Source organism: Silurus aristotelis, assembly GCF_946808225.1.
Source record: "Silurus aristotelis genome assembly, chromosome: 5".
Lineage (NCBI taxonomy): Eukaryota > Metazoa > Chordata > Actinopteri > Siluriformes > Siluridae > Silurus > Silurus aristotelis.
Genome location: NC_139578.1, coordinates 28,593,989 through 28,617,466, shown reverse-complemented (window position 1 = coordinate 28,617,466; position 23,478 = coordinate 28,593,989). Strand labels below are relative to the sequence as shown.

Sequence of the window (23,478 nt, the reverse complement as noted above, 5' to 3'; positions counted from 1 at the left end):
GTGCTGGAGGAGCTGGAGTGATGAGGTCACATCTCGCATCTCATCATCATGCTCATGATTAAATCCATGCAAGCACAGACACTTCTTTTAATTATAGATACATTAGCGACATTACTATGTTAAATAGTGCACAATGTTTTAAGTTTGCTAACTGTATTTCATGTGATTAAGAGCATAAAAAGGTTATTTAGACGTGGACCAAATACTAGCCAGGCATCTTAAAATGGCTATGCATCCAGCATTTTGATAATAAAATGTTTTAATAAAACGAATAAAAATGGGTTAGATTAGCTACTTAAAACTGTTAACATTAAACTAATAATTTAGAATCTTGTACACTAATTCAGGCTTTGTTAATGGATTTAATTAAATTGCTTAATGATGCTACAATTTGTTTTGTTTGTAATTAAATTCTGTAAAGCTGCTTTGGGACAATGTCCATGATTAAAATTGCTATACAAATAAAACAAAATTTAATAGAACTGAAAATAATGTTAGCGTTGTTTAAGTGGTAGTTGGACTGTTTCTTGGACTGTTTCTGATGAGTGTCTTTAACTTTTATGTAACAATAAGGATCCTTAACAATCCCAAATTATCCCTTTTAAGCTTTCTTCCTTATACCATCTCACTTCTTCATCTCTTTAAAGCTGCTTTGGGACACTGTCAATTGTTAGAATCGCTACACAAATACAAGTAAATTGAATGAAATATTTCTTGTAATGTAGTAATAATGTACAGTAATTTAATAATTTAAGTAAACATTACGTCATTTATTTGTAAACGGGGCGGTAGGAGGGGGTGTTGGTGGTAGGAACCATTTGCGATTCTCTCTGTTTGCCGGGACAGATTTTCAAGGCGGCCCCCCAAAATGTGCTGACCAAATCGCATTATTTTCCGGAAATGCAATTTAGGAATTATTTGTAGTTTTGATAGATCACCGGAAGTTCCGGTGGCATTTCACTTCCGATGGGAAGCCGGAGAAAAATGAATGCGTTTTTGCGTTCTTTAGGAATCTAGTTTTCTTTTTCAAGGTAGGAATTTGGAAAAACCCAACCCTTAACATTGTGCGTGTGTGTTTTTGATATATAAATGGTATAAACAGTGGATTTATTTGGTAAAAAAAAGGAACAAAAAGCGTAGCAGCTGACCCAACGGTTGAGCTGTGACAGCTCTCGTGCAGCTAGCAAAGCGCTAAACCAGTTAGCAGTCAACACAAGGGAGGAACGAGGATCAACACCTTTATTCCTGTGTCTGAGATCTTCTAAAAGCGTGTATTGATATAATGTGGTCCAGCTGTCGATCATGTTGCTCCTTGGTTCAGAAAATCCACCTCCTACTGTAACATCCAGGTATCATGAACAGAAGTATGGTGAAGATGATGTATTTGGGTGTTGGCTGATACGCAGAACTCGGATATTATAACTAAAAATGGATATAAAAGTGTTACTGTTGCATCCCTGCTTGTATTTGCTAACATCACTGATCCCTTCTTCTGGATATCATGGTGGCGTTCCAGGTCACAGTGAGTCCAGTACCAGAGAAACAGAATGGGTCTGTTATCTGACCCGAACCGAAGGAAGGCGTTGACCAGTCTCCTCACCCGCCTCAACACTCCTCTATGGTAAACACTCACTCACTGCATTACATTTGCCTTTGTGGTGTTCAAAGTTTTGATGGATTCATATAAAAACATCAACACAGGCTTCAGTGTTTAAAAACTATCATTTAGATCGGGTTAAAGATGGAGAATGAAAGCCTTTGTTGTTTTTTCCCAGTGTGGTGTGCTACCTGGCGGGCATCGCCTGGTTCATGGGTCTGGCGTTTGAGCCGTTCACTCTGCGGACGTACATGTCTGAGAATGCCATGGGTTCCACCATGGTGGAGGAGAGATTCCCCTCAGGAGAAAGAGCCTTGGCTACAGGGCGGGAGTTTGCAGCTCAGAAGAAGAAGGTTGGGTGAGTGGAAGAGACTTTCCCAAAGTGGAAATGAAAACCGAGGACATTTCGAGAGAAAATGTCTGCACGTCCTTTCGTCTTTATTGGTGTTCATGTCTCGCTCTCGGTCACTGAAGGGGAATGCCGGTGGACTGGCTGGTGAAGACGATGCAGGCCAGAGGGCTGGAGGTTTTCACCCAGAGCTTCTCACGCACTCTGCCTTTCCCTGATGAGAACAAGGAGAGATTTGTGAGTTTGTATAAACCTTTATCAGCATGACAGAATATCGTAAAAGGTTTAGGAAGCTTTGTTTTGTTTTTTGTTTGTTTGTTTGTTTGTTTTTTTCTGTCTGATGTTTTGTTACAAACGTCAGTTGTCCGGAAGCCATAAAAGAAACATCACAAAGATAAAATAAGTATGAAGAAATTAGATGGTTTTATAAGACATTTGCTTAGTAAATATGCATATATTATTTTGGTACGTGTGTGTGTGCACAGAATAATGTTAAATTCTAAACCTGAAGAAGAACTTAGACCCTCAAGGGTAATGGCTTGAAGGATTGAAATATTACATTTGTTTATAAGTGGAAAAAAATATTACTTTAATCATAAAGTTAATCATTAATCCCTCCCCCTTTTCTCCCCCGCTCTCAGATGGTTCGAGGCACTAATGTGTACGGGATCCTGCGAGCACCTCGAGCTCCCCGAACAGAAGCCCTGGTGCTCAGCGCCCCCTGCAGTCCTGGCAACAGCAACAACCAGGCAGTTGGCCTTCTGCTGGGTCTCGCACAGTATTTCAGAAGTGAGAGGCTTATAAACTCGATTTACACACACTTCATGATTCACTTCATGTTCTTAGGGGTTTTATGGGGTGCAGTTTTGGAGGATGTATTCAGATTTATTATTTTGTGCTTTAATAGAAGTAGAGAATTCAGGCTAATCTTCAGTAAGATTCATAGACAGAAAAAGTGACAGCACCCTATTGTACATGGCTATTATTTATACCGTGGTCCGTTTTTTAAATCTTGATAGGCAGTCTGCTGTCAGTTTAGTCATTGTTCTGAATGAATGCGCTGCCTTGTGAAAAAATTTAACGACCGTATGATGTGATGTGCAAGTACCAGGAAAGGAAGAAATTACACATGTGACAAACCTTTTCTTCCAGGCAGATTATTAAAAGAATGAACAAGCACGATTATATCGGTTTTCTTTGTTATTGTATAATTTCGCCCAGAGGCAGCAGATATAAAGAGAAAAGCAGTGGGCCTAAGACAGATCCTTGTGGAACACCAAACTTTACCTCAGAGAGTGTGGGAAAACTCACCATTTACACCAACAAACTGATAGCGATAAGTGAGATAAGACCTAGGGTTACACTTCTAAAAGATAAAATTATCACTAGTGATGGAAAAAGACTGTACATTAACACACCGAATGAGCTGAATGCTCACCATATCAAATAAATTACGTACCTTAGTGCAATTTTCTCAAAGTTATTTAGGGGGAAAAGAGATCTAAAACCGTAAAATTTAAATACAGACGCAAAAAAATAGACGTGTAGTATAACATTCCAAATGTTGTAATCTCAGGTCAGATTTACTGGGCCAAAGACATCATATTCCTGGTGAACGAGCACGATCTCATCGGCATGCAGGCTTGGTTAGAGGGCTACCATCATACCAACATCACTGGTGAGTCGCATGTTACTTACTTAATTTCATTCCTTTTTTTTTTTTTTTTTTAAAGCCTTCCATCCCAACACTCCAAAGAGCTTTCAGTATTTAAAAGAATGTAAAGTGGAGCTGAAGTGAAAATAGAGCTGTGAGGTTATATTATTGTAAATGCCATGTGGACATTTTATTGAGCGTGTTGAGGTATTTATATTCAGATTATTCAGATTTCTCTGTTTTGTTTTTGTTTTTACTTCTATTGCTTGCTATATAAATGTTTATTCTGACCGTAGAAAGAAAAAACTCTGAGATAGTATGAAGAAGAAACCTTTAGAGGAACCAGGCTCAAAAGGAAACATCCTCGTCTGGGTGACACTGAACGTCCATTCATTATTGTTGAGGTTATAAACTGTTCACTGACAGATTCTCAAATGCAACTGTTCATAGTCAATAGGCGTTTGCATTTTTTTAAGTACACTTTGATACATCAATACACTGAATTAGGGTTTTTATATAGTTATAATAAGCAAAACTTCCAATAAATCTTTTTTTTTTTTTTAGGTTTTAATTTTTATCTGATTAATCGAATAATCTGAAAAAGAAAAGAAAAAATTCAAATAATTGATTATCAAAATAATCATTAGTTGCAACCCAAAAATATACATCATCTACATTAAAAAATATAAAATTAATAGTATATATCGAAATAAAACAATTCTGCTGTTGATCAATCAGGGATGGACTTTACGCCGCTACAGGGCCGAGCAGGCTCCATCCAGGCTGCTCTCTCGATGGAGCTCAGCAGTGATGTCATCACCAGTTTGGACCTGGTACTGGAGGGTCTAAATGGACAGCTGCCCAACCTGGACCTGGCCAACCTCTTCTATGCATTCTGCCAGAAGCTCGGCATCCTCTGCACCATTCAGGGGAAGGTAAGGGAAACTTCAAGACGTATAGATGCCGTTAAATTATGATGCACGCTGAGCGTGAAAAGCTTTTTTTTTTAAATACTACAAAAGCCATTTGTCATTTTATGTCTTAGCATTGTAGCTTTTATAGAGAAATGTGGTTGATATACACCGACCAGGCATCAATTTATGGCCAACAATCAGCCTAATATTGTGCAATAAAGGGATTCGGTGCAACCAAGATAAGGATGGGATTCCTTTCGAGTCTGGTTCCTCTGAAGGTTTCTTCCTTATGCCATCTCGGGGAGTTTTTCCTCGCCGCAGTCGCCACCGGCTCGCTAATCAGGGACAAACTTACACTTAAAAAAAACATCTTATTCTTTTTTATCACCACATTATCTGTGTAAAGCTAATCTGAGACAACGTTCATTGTTAAAAGAGCTATACATGTACAAATGAATTCAATTGAAATTGAATTCAATTGTTGGTCCCCCTTTTTGATGCCAAAACAGTCCTGACCTGTCGAGTATTAACAGCATGAACATCTTCAGCAATTTGAGCTACAGGAGCTCGTCTGTTGGATCGGACCACACGGAACAGCCTTCGCTCCCTTCGTGCATCAATGAGCCTCAGCCGCTTGTGACTGGAGCACTTTTAATAGATACTGACCACTGCAGACCGGGAAGAGCCTACAAGACCCAGACGTCTAGACGTCACAATTTGTCAAAATCGCTCAAATCCTTACGCTCGCCCATTTTTCCTGCTTCCAACATCAACTTTGAGGACAAAATGTTCACTTGATTCCTGATAAATATATTCCACTCACCCACAACAGGTGCCTGGATGAGGAGATAATGTTATAATGTCATAATGTTATGTCTGATCAGTGTATATTTATATACATAAGGAATTTAATAAGGCTATATCAAAAATGTATATCTAAAAATTTTTTAGATGACAGTTAATGATGCAATAAAACATTATATAATATTTCTGTTTTCATTTACATAGTGTTGTGAAATTGGATATAAAATATTTAGAATATAAACAAATAAATGGTTTTAAATACATCAATGCCTTGAAATTATTTAAAATGTGACAGGAACAGATTTTTAATCTCAGTAAAAATGTTCATATCTGTAATCATGCGTGCATGATCTAGCAACAGTTAGAGAGGAAATGGACATCGGTCACAGTGGAATCGTTCAGGAATTTCAGCGATTATATCTCAGAATTGTACACTGTGAAGTCCTTCATGTTCCTGTTGTGTTTCTTATATGAAGAAGAATTTACAGTATGGCTTCACATTGTGTCTCAGCTCCAGAGGAACGACTGGGACAGTTCAGAGGGATACACGCATTCAGCACAGACCATGATGCTGATGGTGCTAAAGCAGGCGAGCGGTCGGCCCTGGGGTGACCACGGGCTCTTCCTGCGCTATCACATCGAGGCTGTGACTCTCCGCGGCATCAACAGCTTCAGACACTACAAGACTGACGCCACCACTCTCGGCAGGTCTGCCATGTTTAAGACATCGGGAGCCTTGTTTATCTTTTCAGCAGAATATAACCCACGCTGTATTTGAAATGTCTGCTCTTAAATTCAGGGCAGTGTGGTGTGGCAAAAAATTGCACATTGTTCTCGACATGAGCTTTGGTTACTTGCACTGTTAAATCCTGATCTGAGATCAGAAGCATGATGTAGTGTCACTTCAAATATTTCATTCTGTGGCCTTTCAGGAGATCAAGGGAAATTTTGAACTCAATATTAATGTGAAGTAAAAAACAAAACAAAAAAATTAAAGAATAAAATTTTTTTTTTTTGTCTTTTGCTGTAATCTTTTCAGGCTGTTGGAGGGAATGTTCAGGAAGCTGAATAATCTACTGGAGAGACTTCACCAGTCCTACTTCTTCTACCTAATGCCTTCATTGTCTCGCTTCGTGTCCATTGGATATTACATGCCTGCTTTTGGCCTGCTGGCTGCCATCCTGCTCCTGCGGGTATCCTTTCAGCTCCATGAGTCTCTAAAACTGTCAAATACACCTTCATGTGCACTTACTGTATGACCTCAACAATTTCTGTGTTTTAGTAAGATGTCAAAATATTTCCACACAGATATTTTTTTTGTTGTCACTGTGCTTTTACAATATCTGTATTCATCAATACACCAAGTAGCAGCAGGTGTTGTGTAGCAGAGCATCGGAGTGCATTGTGTGTTCAACTTTTCATGCTACATTACCTTTGTACATTTTAAAAGCATATCACCGAGAGCTCTATAGTGTGATCCAGGAGAGCAAAGGTATCTAAGGGATGGCATGCACTCTTTCATCACTGGTCAATTGTGGCTCATTTATGGGAAAGAGGGTAAATAATGCTTTCCTACCAGTGAGAGAAAGTGTGAAGAGCAGCTAATAATTGTTTGTCTTTATTTTACTAAACTAAACCACATCCTAAAGCGAATGCAGTTGAAGTAGTGAAAATGTCTTCAGGATCCTTGACTTTACTGTAGGCATTGGATCTCTGGGTCCAGATTGGAAGTCCAGAACCAGTATCCCAGGATGGAGTCGGTGAAACAGAACCGGTCAGTATGGAGAGTTCATTTACAGAAGTCACTCAATTTTAGTGGAGAATTTACCCTGTGGTCTGAATATTCTACATATAAATGGGAAGGATGCCTTTAATACATATTGTATGACCACAAACTTTTCCCCAATACTTTCCCTTCTCTCCAGCCATCAAATCCAGGTGTTCTGTCTGTACTGACACCCATAGTGATCAGTCACCTGACAGGCGTGGCTCTGTACACTCTTCCCATCCTGTCTCAGGAAACTGCAGTAGAGCACTTCCCTGTGTCTGAGACCGAGGCCGTGGTTCTCACTGCCATCGCCATCTACACTGCAGGCTTGGCACTGCCCCACAACACACACAGGTACCATACACACACACACACACACACACAATCCTCTCAAATTTCAAAGCTTTAATAAGTTGCCTGAAATATGCTACTGCATATCAAATGTGATTTTTAAATATAGTGTTTGTGTGTGTCAGATTGATCTCAGGTGAGGCCACAGAGCAGGGCTGGCGTGTGCTGAAACTGGCGGCTCTCCTCTACCTGGCTGTGCTTCTTGGCTGCACAGCTCTCATCAACTTCTCCCTTGGCTTCATCCTGGCCGTCACACTGGTGCCTGCTGCTGCCTGTGTCACACCGCACATGCCCAAGTACGAAAACACATACATACACTAAACACCTCAGCTCAACGTATAACCATCGAGTTACCACACACTCTTAGCCAATAAGTCAATTTTAGCAACTCGTGGGTGGTAAAAAAAATTTTGGACCCCACCCCATTTCAAGTTATATACCCCGAGTTCCTCCTCATACATTATAGGGGTATATCACCCCTCTATGGATTTAGATTAGATTCGATTCGATTCGATTCAACTTTGTCATTGTGCAAGGTACATGTACAGAGCCAATGAAATGCAGTTAGCCTCTAACCAGAAGTGCATAAGTGGCCTATTTACAATAAATAACAGTAAGATAAAAAGTATATGAGGTCCATATATACATGGATGAGGGTGTTTAATGTACAGATGGTGCAGTAGGTAATAATATATGGTATATGTAGTAATATACAATATACCGTGTAAAGATTATGCATTGAGAGACATGTCAGAAGATAAAATACTCAAATGACATGATATAGTTTTGTACAAGGATGAATGTATGTATGATACAGTATCTACAGTATAAATATGGGTGGAATGTACAGTAGTGCAAATGTGAGTTATAGATGGTGCCACCAAAAAATATATATATAAAAAATATATTTAAAAAAAATAATTTCCGGCTTAGAATTTTATAAATTTTTAAATTGTTGTAATTAATCATTTGTCACTGTTTTTTTCCTGCCTCTCAGATCTTTGGGTGCCTTGGCGATGGTGCTGCTTAGTCCAGGTTGCACAATCTTCTACTGTATCTTCCTCTTCCAGGACCTTCAGGAAGCTCCGGTTACGTTGCCCGAGTGTTGTGTGCTCTTCCTGTCCGTCATCTCTCAGGGCATCCTGGACCACACCCTCTATGGCTCGCTGATCTACCCGCTCTTGGCACTGTTTGTGTATCCATGTTGGCTGCTGCTCTGGAACGTCCTGTTTTGGAAATAACAAGAACGAACTGATCCTGTAATGTGCCTGTCAGGGAAACAGCTCGGAAGCATTCAGCCTTCCTTCGGGTGCACCTGAAAGGCAATTTGGGAGAAACTTGTCAGGGCTTAATAAAAGTCAATTGGGGAGTGGTCAAGAATATGGGAGGAGCTACTAAAACTTTAAAAGATATAGGAGGAAAAAAAAACGTTGAGGAGGACATTTTCTCCCAAAAGCTTTTTTTTTTTTTTTTTTTTTTTTTTATGTTTATATTTGTTTTAGGACACTGGACAGGAAAGCCATTTGTTTAACACTGGAAGGAAACATGAATAGGATTTTTTTTTTTTTTTTTTTTTTAAATGAAAGTATGCATCAGTGTTTTTCTGGTTAGCTAGCAGGAATCACTGAGCTTATACTATACATTGTGTTAAAATGGAGCAAGAATGAGAACATTTTAAGTCTTACTGGCTGAAGCTATCTGATAAATTGGGTACTTTCCTTTAATTAATGTGACGAGCTTTTTCTGAACAAAGGACTACTAACCAAATTTACTATATTGGTTTTCCTTCGTGGCAAATTTATTCTCAAAGTTGTTGGAACATTTTTTTCTTACTTGATTTAAAATGTCCTTTTTTTGTTAATAAAATGCCTAAAAACTAAACGAATGCTTCTTTCACAAGTCACACTCTATATAAGGATTCTTCAGCATTTCCTTGAAAACTAAATCTACTTTACTAAGCAATTCATTTCACAGTATTTCACTCAGAGTAACTTACTGATAATGTGATTTCTTTATTCACATTAAACACTATAGTCATTGTGTTTTTTCAATTTTTTAAACATTTATCATTGTAATTTGTAAAATCGAGAAGTGTTCAATTGCCACTGAATCATTTAATTGTATTGGAATAGAGACATGTTTATTAAAAGCTAAAGGATTTAGTTTACTTAATTGTTCAACTTTGTAATTTAAACTTTGTAGTATAAAAAAACCTGATACATGGCAGGATTTCTTAAACCCTTTAAAAACAGGGAATTTAACTGTTGCAAAAAAAAAAAAAAATACATAAAAACTTTTAAATCACAACCAGAATTAGTTTACAACATGCGCAGAATTGATTATTTAAATGCGTACAATAGTTTTGCCTATATGTACTGGAGCAACAGTTTCTTTGTATTAGTATTTATTTATTTGTATATTTGTTATATTTTGTTAACTATTGTATTTTTTTTTGTGTGTCCACCCATCAGTGGTGGACAAGGTACACAAAGCATGTACTAGCATTAAAGTAGGTGAAATATTACTTCAGTAAAAGTGTCCCTTTAAACTTACACTTGAGCAAAAGTATTTGCCTTTAAATGTATTTAAGTAGCAAGTACTATGATATTAATGAGTCAAACATTAATTGATATTGAACAAAAAAAAATGTAATGAGCCCAAAACCTTTTTAACGACTTCAAAAGAATCACACAGATAAGGCCACGGGTGTTGTGGCAAGTTCGAGTCAGGAGTTTCTACATCATTTATTCCTCTTTAAATGCTCTGCTTGATGATACCACCAACCGGCAATGGCGGTTTTAGCTTGAATGACGCCCCCAGGGTGAACCACACCATGACCCAATGTCTAATCAATAGGGGAGATCAGCAGTAAATCACGTTTGAAAACAGATAAGTTTCTGTTGTAGTAGACGAATGCTATAAAAAGAATGGAGGGATATGATGATGCATAATCATTTGCTGAAAACCACAACAATGACTAAAAATGTAATTGTTTACTGCTGCTGTTATTTGCTGCACGTAGGTGTAGTGTTTGTTCGCACCGTTTTTAATTGAATCCATCGCTATGTCGCGAGCGAGATGATCGCGCAACCTGAGACCTGAATCTCAGAAAACCTTTATGACATCACCCTAATTCTTCTTCTTTGGGCTTTTCCCATTAGGGGTCGCCACAGCAGATCATCCGTCTCCATACCCCTCTGTCCTCTACATCTGCCTCTTTCAACTCAACTACCTGTATGTCTTCCCTCACCACATCCATAATCCTCCTCTTTGGCCTTCCTCTTTTCCTCCTTCCTGGTGGCTCCATCCTCAGCACTCTTCTACCCATATACACCCTCCTCTGCACATGTCCAAACCATCTCAATCTTACCTCCCTCACCTTGTCTCCAAAATGTCCGACATGCGCTGTTCCTCTAATAAACTCATTTTTAATCCTGTCCATCAACCTGCTTCCTACTCTCACCACAAATCACAATATCAGCCACAAACATCATAGTCCACTGAGACTCCTGTCTGACCTCGTCCGTCAACCTGTCCATCACCACTGCAAACAGGAAAGGGTTCAGAGCCGATCCTTGATGCAGTCCAACCTCCACCTTAAACCAGTCTGTTGTTCCTACTGCACACTTCACTGCTGTCACACTGTCCTCATACATGTCCTGCACCACCCTCACATACTTCTCTGACACACCTGACTTCCTCATACAATACCACAACTCCTCTCTCCACCCTGTTGTACACTTTCTCTAAATCCACAAACACACAATGCAACTCCTTCTGACCTTCTCTATACTTCTCCATCAACATTCTCAAAGCAAATATTGCGTCTGTGGTGCTCTTCCTCGGCATAAAACCATACTGTTGCTCACAGATGGTCACCTCTTCTCTAAGCCTGGCTTTCACTACTCTTTCCAGTAACTTCATGGTGTGACTAGTACCTATCAGTCACCTGTAGTAACTGCAGGTCTGCACATCTCCCTTATTCTTAAAGATCGGTACCAGCACACTCCTTCTCCATTCCTGCCTACTTTTCCCATCTCTCTGCCGATCCCAGTCCTGTTTCAAAAACCTCTTTTTCCTTATGCTTTCCTCTCTTAACCTCCACTACACTCACTGTACTTTTCCTTCAGAATCACACCTACACCATTTCTCTTTCCATCCGCACCATTATAGAACAGTTTAAACCTCAACCTCCAATGTTCCTAGTCTTACTCCCTTTCCACTTGGTCTCTGAACACACAACATATCTACCTTTCTCCTCTCCATCATATCAGCTACCTCTCTTCCTCATAGTACCAACATTTTCAGTGCCCACCCAAACATCCACTCTTCTTTACTTTTCCTTTCCCTGCTGTCTCTGTAGACGTCTTCCTCCTCTTCTTCTCCTCCTTCGGCTAACAGTAGCCCAATTTCCACGGGTACCCTGTTGGCTAACGATACCTGTGGCAGTTGTTGGTAACCCGGGCCTCGACCGATCCGCTATGAAATTCTGATATGTGATCCTTATATTTGATTTGGCACGTTTTACGCTGGATGTCCTTCATAACACAACCCTCCCCATTTATCTGGACTTGGGACATGCACTAAGAGTGCACACGCTTGTGCAACGCTTGTGCTGTGTTCACATTATAATAAACTACATACTATAAATTATAATGTTATGCAAAGTAAAATAAATATTGTTGCTTTAAAAATGCGTAAAAGCATAGCAGGCAACAAAGCATAACCTAAATGCTATACAGTTATTAGTCAATTTTATTAAATTCATTAGCGTTTATTATCCTCATAACGAGATGAGTGATAGAGCTGCATACACACCTTTACACGTTTCTTCCCTATATCTTTCCTACTTTGTTTTTTTCTGAATTTGGATCCTGATGGTTTAGATCAGGGGTCACCAACATGGTGCCCGCCAGGACCACATGAGTAGCCCGCGGGTCTTTTCTAAAAAATAGCTGTTTCCTACCTTGTTAAATCATTGTTGATAATTATTATGAGAAATCATTAACACGATCAGTGTCTTCACATAGATGATTAATTATCATTAATTATTAATAATAACATATGATAAAAGGTAAATTGAGCAAATGTGTTATTTCAGATTAAACTGAAAACTGTGTGTATCAAACTGGTAGCCCTTCACATCAATCAGTACCCAAGAAGTAGCTCTCAGTTTAAAAAAAGTTAGTGACCCCTGGTCTAGACCTTTTTTTTGTCATCCATAATTTTCATTTGGATTAAGCGCTCCCTTCTGACGTGATGTTATACACCTTCTGCGTGTTGCTACGTTTTATCCGCTCATAGATAAAGACACTTGATTTTGCAAAATGTAGTTGAGTAAAACGTAAAATATTGACTTTAAAATGTAGTGAAGTTAAAGTAAAAGTCTCCCCAAACAGAAATAATTGAGTAAAGTACAGATACACGAAAAAAAAAAAAAAAACCTACTTAGGTACAGTAACGAATATATTGTACTTAATTTGACTACGTCAATTACGTACCTTCAATCATTTTCAAAGTTACTCTATATTCATGTTGCTATGCTGTGTTTTGGAACAATAATACTTCATTGTATTGTTCTTTTGGATGATTTTCGAGACTGTAAAGCATGTATATCTCACAATTGTGACTTTATAACTCGCAATTCTTTCCCTTTTTTTGCAATTCTGAGAAAAAAGCAATAACCATTGTGTGTGTGTGTGTGTGTGTGTGTGTGTGTGTGTGTGTGTGTGTGTGTGTGTGTGTCCATACATTTCTCAAAAAAATATATATACAGAGAATTCATTCTGCTGCTATCGTTCATTCGAGGATATGAGAGGAGGAACGGTTACATATTTCCGCCGCCAGAGTTTCCGGAGGAATTAAAAATGAGACGGACCAAGTTCCTGTTTTGATTTATTTCCCTCCTGTGTCAGAAGGAGCGATGAAGACAGCGCGGTGCGCGTTTCTTCCTCAATAACTCCATCTTTCATTTAGTGTCGTTTTGCTTATTCTATATCCCGGGCGCCAAACACACAGCAGCTCATCATGGCTCTGAGTTCGGGGGTTTGGGCTCCGGTTTTTCCGTCTCCGGCACTCCAGCAAGGCTCGAACGCGAGCTCGGGGTCCGGCTGCGGCACGGTCTTGATGTCGGTGCGTGTGTCGGTGTCGTGGGCGACGCTGCGAGCTCTGCGGCCGCTCCGCTCTTCCGGCACCGTGGAGGATGACTCGGCTCTCCGCCTGCAGCTCAGCATGGACCCGAACCGGCCAGGAGACTTCCGGCTCACCCTCAGAGACTCCGGCAGCAACGGCAGGATCATGGTAAGTCTCCTGGCCTTTAAGGAGAGAGACCTTACATGTAGAGAAGTGTCTTACATTTAAATTGGGATTTAACTTTATATAAAATAAGCTGCATTAGTTATTAAAGATCAAACTCCTACTAATGTCTTCACAACTGCCAAGTGAAACCTGTAGCATGTATAAAACATATAATCACACTTTCTACAGCAAATTAAATTAAAGGTGTACTCTGTAATTTACACAAGACTGTCTCGACCTGTAAACATCTTCCAAGTCCAAAGATATAGTGAACAAAAATCATTTTCCATCCAGTGAATCCAGTTATTTATTGAATAAAGGGGTTTGTTTACATTTTTTCAGGTTTGAATATATCCTCAGAATCAGAGCTGCACAGCCCCGCCCCCTTTTTCTCTTTTCAAAGGGAAGTTCCCAAAGTGTCTGCATTGAATGAATTTACCAGAAGCGAAGGTGTTGTTTATAACAAAGTCCAGTGATGGATTATCACATCTTTTGACCAAATGTGCAGTAGGTGATTTAATTCGACAGCTATACCAATTAATGACATTTAGTCTGAGATCTGAACAAATCAATTGTAACAGACGGTAAACTTCAACGATTCCTCGAGCCAATCATATCGATCTGATGCTTATTCAGTTCCTCACTGTCCTTACTTTAGTTCCTTCCTGCAAATAGTTCCTCCCATATACACATCATTGTATGTGTATAGAGACTTTAAAATTAGGTAGACACATTTTTTCTAATCTGCCATTGAAGATAAAACCTAGCACATAACATTTATTCTTCTTCTTCTTATTATTATTATTATTCGCTGCTATTTTCTTTACGTCTTATTTGACATTAGAGTTTAGACACACCAGTGTTTGCTAATCATGATTATAAAATGAATCATTGTTCTCTTGATACTAGGGCTGAACTGCAACCTCTGGACTTGTGACATTACATTACATTACAGTCGATTACAGTGTACCATTGGCACGTGTAAAAAAACTGAGTAGAGTCGTTTTTTTAAAATTTTTGTAGTTGCAATTTGTCTTTTGCTGCCTTCTTGTCCGGGTCACTCTGGTAAAAGATTTGATCTTATGAGTCTTGTACTAATTAAATAAAGGTTACTAACTAACTGCAGCATGAGAACATGAACAGCGGGTTTTATTCTTTGTTGTATATTTTACATATAATTCGGTTATGGAGGCTACAGGATTCTGAGCCAATATAAAGTAATTTTATTTGCTTGCTTCATTTGCACGAATTAAACATAGCTCAGTTATATACATGCAGCACTTATTTTACCATAATGACATGTTGCATTGACGATATGATTAACATCTTGTAACTCTTTGTTGGAAAATCTGTTTCTATATGTTTCTATAAACACAAGGTGATTTTATAGCTCATATAAAACCTAATAAATCCAGGGTTATGGTCCCAGGAATCCACATGTGAAAAAGAAAACCCCAGGATTTAAGAGTGATATAAAAAAAAAAACGTGCGTTTTACATGCAGCCTGTAACCTGCTGTCTGCTCTCTCCCTCAGTCACTGGCAGAGTTTGAGCTGTGTGCAGTGAGGTACGAGATCAAGTCGCCTCGCTGCCACGAGCTGTGCGTCATCAAGCCGCCGCACGACACGCTGACCTTTACCTTTCGCAGCGAGCAGGAGGCCCAGGAGTGGGCCACCGTCATGATATCATCACTGAGGGAAGCCCACAGAGGTCAGAAGTCATGTTCACTTTCAGAAGTGTGCGGTTTCTTTTTTTTTTTTTTTTCCTCCTCTTCTGATTTATTTATTTTGCCCCATTTCAACACGGCTTGTAACAACCTCACTGGATTGCTATCTTTTATTCTGACACCTCCAGTTCCTTTTCTCTGCTAAATTCTGCGAATCTCTGTGAAAATTTACCTCACCAGAATATCAGTCCAGTTTTAAAAAAAAAAAAAAAAAAAAAAAAGCACTGTTTATTTGTGTACCTCCAATAAGATCATCATCTTCTGTTCCCTGTCGTTATGGGGAACGAGGAGGGGGAAAGTCAAACAGACAGATGTGGAATAATATCACTTGACTGTGTCCTAATGAACCAGTATTAGAAATAATTTATCGATGGGGACTTCAAAGCGTTTTTGTAAATCCCTCTGGATAAAAGCATCTGCCAAATGGCATTAATGTAAACGCAGACATTCATGCAGGCGGATACACATGCAGGTGCAGACGGACCAAAAACCTTCAGACAAAAGGTACACAGATACTGTTTGTGCAGGCACATGTGCAAACGGACAGGTGCATGCCAAGATGGACAAAAAGACACACGGATATCCCGTGGATTGACAGACCAACACATAAACAAGTGCAGATGCACAGTCAGGCAGATACACTGTTAGATGCAGACAGAATCATGCAGCTGTGCAGACAGGCACAAAGACACATACGGCTGCAGAAAAACCTGCAGATGCACAGGTACTCACGTGGACACGTGCAGGTGCAGATGTGCACAGAGATATGCAGACAGCCAACTGACACCGATGTTAGCTGGAAGACAATTGACACATGCTGTACATTAAATGCCAAGCTGCAATTTCTGCCACTTCAGACATATTCACAAGTCTGTTTCTCAGTCGCAGGCATCGCCTCTCATCCCACTGATGACACGGAACATCTAAAACCTGTCGAGCAGAGCGCAGCATTGTCCTTATCAGCAAAGGGTGAGTGAGATGAGGAACCCGCTTTGTGGTTATCATCGTGATACACTGCGCTTTACACCACATAAACAGACATTCTTTTGTAGTGAATGAGGTTTTTTTCGTTTGTATGAGACGCCTCATGAAGTCTGAATCGAAAAACGTAGATATTAAAAAAAGCAAAAAAAGCAATGTGTTAAAAAATTTTGTTAAATTGTGTAATTTGAATTGTTTTGGCTTGTTGTTTTTCTGATTACTGCATTATTGTAGAGGAACTATGTGCAGACCTGGCCAGAGCCATCGAGGCCGGAGATGCACAAGCAGCAAAGCAGCACGCCACATCACTGGCGCACCAGCAGATGGCGCTCACCATCCAACCGGCTCCAAAGGAATCTGAAGATGAAGAGATCAGGTGAGTTTATTTTATTAAAAAAAAAACATTTACATCTTTTACACCGGATATTCATTCTATTTTTGCTCAATCATTATTTTTAATGGAGATGATGATATTTTCAAGAAACTTATTACTAAGAGTAATATCTAATATACTGGATTTAAATTTTTACTTTTAATTCCTATTTCATTTCACTGCAAACATCTTCTGTTTTATTGTATTGTAGATTGTATTTCCTCTCTCTATTCTGATTTTTGTTTTTATCCTTTTAATTTTTCATTCCATTTAATGTCATGAAATGAAACGAATGAAACGTTACACACACACACACACACACACACACACACACACACACACACACACACACACACACACACACAAAAATGTCATGCAGTTTTAACATGCATTTTGTTACATGCACAGTTTTTGTTCTAAGCCATCGGTTTCAAACTTTAAATAACTTGAAATATTTTGCTCTCCATAAAAATATTTACAGTCAAAATTATACAAGTTAGAAATATGAACATGCTGCAAAGAAATCCTGAAAAAAGAAATAAAATTTAGCTTTTAAGTAAAAAGACAAATAACAACAAATCAAAACAATCCGATTTCTTTGCTCTTATGCCATTTTACTAAAAATAATCCTAATCTTTAAATAACTTAAAATATTTTGCTCTCTATAAAAATATCTCCAGTCAAACACCAGACGTCTCACAGCTTCATCATGCAGCTCTTCAGAAACTCTCTCTCAGTAAATAAGTGGCTGATGTGACTCTGATTTCTCCTCTGTTTTCACACCAGCTTCACTTTGTGATTTTGCTGAACGTTTTTGAATTTTGAAAAACGTCTGCTGAAATGTGAGATTCTTCTTTAACTCTTCTCCTTTCTGGATCTTCTGCTCTGCATTCAGGTTTTTCAGCTTCTCCTGATGTTTTGTCTTGTAGTGCCGTCTGAGATTCAATTCCTTAATTACAATCACATTCACTCCACTAATAAAACACACGTGTTTACCAGCAGTGTCAGTAAACATCTACTCAGGATACACTTTTCTCTTCACCACTGTGAGGCGCTGTTTCACAATAACTGTACAATAGGGTTAAATACATCAACAGAAGCTCGACTTGATTGACGCTGGAATGGTCCCAGGTAGTCTAGCGTTCGGTAAGGCAGCTGAAGCGCTGCATTATGGGATCTGTAGTTTGTGTTTATCAGCGCTTCATCATGGTGGGACATTAATAACAATAATAATAGATCTATAAAAAATCATCTCACCTTGAGTTTGACACGTGTTCTACGCTAATGTCCCTGGATTCGTAAACACAAAACATTTGAAGTACTAATTAAATGCCTTTGTGTCGTGTTTTTGCAGCTTAGCAGTTGCAGTTGAAGATGCCACGTCGTCCTGTTGCGTCACGGTAAAAGTCGTCCCCCACATGACTGTGGCGTCTCTTAAGCAGCAGGTAAGGAATTGAGAAAGTATTAGTTCTGTCGTGCATCAAAACATAGTTATTCCTCTCAGTCTTTTTATTTCTAACTTCTGTCTCTGTCCCAGATGTTTGGAGAATACGGTTTTCACCCACGAGTGCAGCGCTGGGTCATAGGTCAGTGTTTGTGCGCCGAACAGCGCTCCCTGGTGTCATACGGCGTCTGCCGAGACGGAGACACTGCGTTTCTCTACCTCCTCTCAGCACGCCACGCCCGCCTCAGCCGGCTGCAGTGCCAGCAGGACCAGGAGAGCGCCCTCCTCGCACCCGTGCCTAAACTGCCCCCGACCCCGGCACCAGCCAGTCACGACTGGAGAGGATACAGCACACTGCCACCAAGACTCCATCATTCCAACACAGGTATAGCTTTAAAGAAGTGCTTTCACACATAATCCATAGTGCATCATAAAGTGTCAGTACCATGGGCAATCATTTACTGCATATTTATATACTATTATTATATACTATATTACTATTTTGGTAAACCCAAATGTAAAGTTCACTTATTTGTATTTTAGATTGACTAAAATCTGCTTATAGATTTATTCTTATGAATTCTAATGAATAAACCAGAGAAGCAAGCAAAAACTCCCTGAGGAAGAAACCTTGAACCTGAAAAACGCAACCCAATCTTTTTGTTTACACAGGATAATAAATACAGTATTGAGTATGTTTACAGATAGTAATAATAGCCCTGGGATGAGTTTTCTTTATCATAACACCAGCTCTGTGGTGTAAATTAATTAATTTAATACCATCCAAGTGACGATATCCACTGCATAATATTTGAGATTTAAGGAGCAGGATTTGAGAATTTAGGATCCATGTTGGGACCGTTTATGATAGGGAAAAAGTAAGTCTACAAGTGTGAATGAGGAAAATGATGATTAATGTATGCCCATTTAGAGCTCCAGGCTCAAATTTTAGGAACCGTACCAAGGTTTTAAAGGGTCTGGTGTAACTAGTGATGAAAACAATTAAGAAGCAGAAGGTAAAATATGGAGTGAGAGATAAAACGTTTCACCACTCCACTATCAACAAACTTGATTATGACCGTAAAAGCATGAAAAAAGCCATCCTAATAAATGTTTGATCAAATTTCCAACTGCATTAAAATGATAATAATAAAGTAGTTCTTTTTAAAAGGTCACTCTTTCCTGAAGTTTTTGTGGTAAACATTTCTGTTATTTTCCTAGTGCAGGGTAACGTGTAGGGAAATTGATAGTAGAGATGAAGTGAAATAATGAAGTGAAAACTGTGTGTTCTCTCTGATCGGTTTGTGGGGAGGTGGCGGCGGTGGATCAGTGGTTTAGATTCTCTGCTGCTGTTCAGAAGGCCATGAGGTCAAAACCCTACATGGCATTCAAACAAAACTCTTTCTGGGGCTGTATAATTGCTATATAGCACAAATATCACACACGCACACGTGCACGCAATTTACATTTTACATGTTTTTTTGTTTTTTTTTATGCTAGTAAAAGAAGGGGACAAGCACAGCTTTTCAAGGCAGTTGGAGAATTTAGAGTTTACTAGGTTGAAATAAAAAGGATCAATGCTTTTTTTTTTGTTGCCTATTTCCAATGAACAGGAAGCGGTGGGGGTGGAGCTGGAAAGCACAGCATCAGTGACATCATGAACCTGGAGAGACTGCAGCTAGGTGTACCTGGGGTGAGACCAACAAACCCGCAGGTACACACGTGCGCGCACACACACACACACACACACACACACACACATACATACATACATATATATAAACAGTATCTCACAAAAGACAAAAGTGAGTACACCCCTCACATTTCAGTAACTATTTTATTATATCTTCTCCAGGAACAATACAATAGAAATGAAACTTAGAGTATCAGTGTGCAGTTTGAACAGCAGTACAGGTTTACTGTCCTCTGAAAATAACTTAACATACAGCCACTATTGTGTAAATGACCGGCAACAAGTACACCATACACGTGTGTATCTTGTATTAGAGCAGTTAAAATCTGGTGCTTTGAGTACAATTCTCTCATACTGACCACTGGATGTTCATGGTAAAGACTCTCTGAGGATTTCTTTTCTTCCTAAGCACTTGTTACTTTAATTATCGTGTCCTAACTGATCTTACCGATTGCTCACATTCTTTCTACAACATTACACATTATCTCGGGATGATTTCTATTTATTTAACACTGAATGTGGCTGTCACAATAGCAAATAAACTTTCAATATACTCTGATAAAACTACTAGTTTAAACCGATTCAATCAATGCCTTTCTTCTCCTCCGCTCTAGGCGGGTTGGTCGTGTCCTTCATGTACGTTTATAAACAAGTCGACAAGGCCTGGCTGTGAAATCTGCAGTACAGAGAGACCCAACCGGCCCGAGCTTAGCGCGTCCGAGGAAGCGGCTCTGCTTTTATAAGAGCTCTCCGGAACCACACTGTGAACTTTTTCAGCCCCAAGGAGGCCAGTATGGACATGGAAAAGACATAAGCATGTACAGATATCTACCTGGCAAAGGATTCAATGTGCAGAGTGATCCAAGGTGAGAAGACGCATCCCTGAACTCTAGGATCTCCCTGACTTCTCTAGGAATTAGCATTGGTTATGTTCAAAGCGGAGATCAGTCGGACGATGATATTAATTTCATGGATAAAACCTCACACTGGAGATCAAAACCGAACATCAGCTCCTTTACTGTTATTAAAGTGCAGTGTTTCTACAGACAACCATCTTTTCTTTGTACTATTTCTGAACTCATGCACGTTATTTTTTCTTTTACTTTCGGTAAGCAATAAAACCACATGTAGCATGCGGTTATGAGAGAATAATTAATGGAAGGGTGAACGTGACGAAGAAGAGTTACTGTTACAGCCACCAAATTGATCGTTTTCAAGTAATACCATGTGATTTATTCCTCTTGGGAACTTTGTGTAACAAAATATATTTGTCGTTTAGAGTTTTTTTTAACATTGTGAGCCCACGCTATCACATACACATTGGAGCACCTATAAACACTCGTTCTCTTACCAACCTCTCCATCTTTCTTGAAGATAATAGAACGGAAGGGACACCACAAAGTATAAAGTCCTCCCCATCAGCAATTTGTCTTTGTCATCAAAATGCATTTTTTAACTGTACAATAAGATTTTTCGTTTTTGTGGAACATCCCATACAAGTCCAGGCACAAGCTGTTTATAGAAACATACTAAAAATTAACCTTAAAAATCTGCAACTTTACAGTTAAAGAAATTAATCAATACGCATCCGGACGATCAGAATCGAAAATTCAGCAGTGCTGTTACAAAATATGCCGGAGAAATTGTAGATATGCAAATGTTTATGGGAAATGGGTATGAGAAAATATTACTGTTTGTGAATATTTAACCTGAACCGCAGGGTTGTTCACAAAAATTGGAAAATTACTGACTGGGAAAAGAGGCGTTCCTAATTTTTGTGAGGATTCAAGCAAATGTAGAGATGATCCTTTTCCTTTGGAGATCTTTGTGCTTTTTTTTTTTTTTTGGTTTTGAATTATTTGTAAAGCTGTACATTGCACAAATGACATGTTCAGGGATACTTTAAATGAGAGGCAAAAAGGGGGTAATTTTTTCACTTGTAAATCATATCGATCATCATTTCTGAAAACATGCTCATTTTCACCACAGACTGGAGTCATATACATATTCAGATTTAGTTTTTGCCAATGAAATCTTTTGTTTGTTTGTTTGTTTTATTTAAAGATTCACACTAATTAGGATTGTAGTAGGATTTAGAAAACCCTTGGAATTCACAGTTAATGCTAACTACACTTAAAGGTTTATAAAAGCTCATTAATGCTTATTTAGCAAAAGGTTTCCAAGATTTCTGCAGTTTCTAATTTGAATTTTAATGAAACTGAAATCCTATGAAACTCTTAATGACTTGGATTGTGCTTTTTTTTTTTTTTTTTTTTTTTTTTTTTTTTTTTTACGTTATTTAATAATGTTTCTTTTCCATTAATTTTTTCAGATACTTGTAGTTACTGGAACTCAGTCTGCCCTCATTTCAGTTTGTTGTTGTGAAAAAGAAACGATAAGGAGCTTGATGTAGCAGCTGTAAAATGCTCTTCACCAGCCTTAAATGGTGTGGAAAAAAAAAAAAGATAAATGTTTCTTACAAAACCAAAACACATCTGACAAAATATAGTGTCAGCATTTTACTTGTGCTACACAAGCTCATGATTGTAAATGATTTATTAATATTGTTGAGTAAATTATATTTGGTGTTCAGTTTATGGACAATAAAACTATGAGATGAAAACATGGATGGTGTTTTCGTTTTTTTTGTAAGATAATATACTAAATAAAATATAATAATAATAGATAATAAAAAATATTACTACTAATAATAATAAGTAGAAGAGCAAGATGGAATTGAGACGCGATGTCTTCTTCTTCTTCTTTCGGCTGCTCTCATTAGGGGTCGCCACAGCGGATCATCCGTCTCCATACACCCCTGTCCTCTACATCTGCCTCTTTCAACCCAACTACCTGCATGTCTTCCCTCACCACATCTATAAACCTCCTCCTTGGTCTTCCTCTTTTCCTTCCTTCTGGTGGCTCCATCCTCAGTATTCTTCTCCCGATATACCCCGTGTCCCTCCTCTGCACATGTCCAAACCATCTCAATCTCGCCTCCCTTGCTTTGTTTTCAAAACGTCCTTCATGCGCTGTCCCTCTAATAAACTCGTTTCTAATCCTGTCCATCCTTGTCACTCCCAACGAAAACCTCAACATCTTCAGCTCTGCTACCTCCAGCTCCACCTCCTGTCTTTTACTCAATGCCACTGTCTCTAGTCCATACAACATCGCAGGTCTCACCACAGTCCTATAAACTTTCCCTTTCATTCTTGCAGATACCCTACTATCACAAATCACTCCTGTCACTCTTCTCCACCCACTCCACCCTGCCTGCACCCTTTTCTTTACTTCTCTAACACACTCTCCATTACTTTGCACTGTTGACCCCAGGTACCTGAACTCCTCCACCTTCTCTACCTCTTCTCCCTGCACTCCTCCACTGCCCTTCCTCCCATTTCCGCACATGTACTCTGTCTTACTCCTACTGACTTTCATTCCCTTCCTCTCCAGTGCGTACCTCCACCTCTCCAGGCTCTTCTTAGCCTGCTTACTACTCTCACCACAAATCACAATATCATCTGCAAA

General features: G+C 39.0%; 2 protein-coding genes across 3 annotated transcripts; both read left to right on the top strand.

Annotated features, from left to right (window-relative positions):
* The first annotated feature begins 832 nt into the window (after window positions 1-832).
* On the top strand, window positions 833-9,318 carry gpaa1 (glycosylphosphatidylinositol anchor attachment 1). 2 transcript variants are annotated; one of them, XM_083542754.1, is made up of 13 exons: window positions 833-1,031; window positions 1,517-1,621; window positions 1,776-1,955; window positions 2,072-2,183; window positions 2,588-2,735; window positions 3,523-3,624; window positions 4,339-4,535; window positions 5,830-6,026; window positions 6,358-6,511; window positions 7,021-7,092; window positions 7,244-7,440; window positions 7,563-7,733; window positions 8,435-9,318. In XM_083542754.1, exons 2-13 carry the CDS (start codon window positions 1,548-1,550, stop codon window positions 8,676-8,678), a joined length of 1,848 nt encoding a protein of 615 aa, XP_083398880.1. In that variant the 5' UTR covers window positions 833-1,031; window positions 1,517-1,547; the 3' UTR covers window positions 8,679-9,318. The 2 variants fall into 2 exon arrangements, with proteins under 2 accessions (XP_083398880.1, XP_083398881.1); XM_083542755.1 differs by having other exon boundaries at window positions 888-1,349.
* Window positions 9,319-13,298: 3,980 nt separating this feature from the next.
* sharpin (SHANK-associated RH domain interacting protein) lies at window positions 13,299-22,575 on the top strand. Its single transcript, XM_083542893.1, has 8 exons — window positions 13,299-13,737; window positions 15,269-15,443; window positions 16,342-16,428; window positions 16,675-16,816; window positions 18,168-18,258; window positions 18,351-18,642; window positions 19,871-19,971; window positions 20,565-22,575. Exons 1-8 carry the CDS (start codon window positions 13,465-13,467, stop codon window positions 20,691-20,693), a joined length of 1,290 nt encoding a protein of 429 aa, XP_083399019.1. The 5' UTR covers window positions 13,299-13,464; the 3' UTR covers window positions 20,694-22,575.
* The last annotated feature ends 903 nt before the right edge of the window (window positions 22,576-23,478 follow it).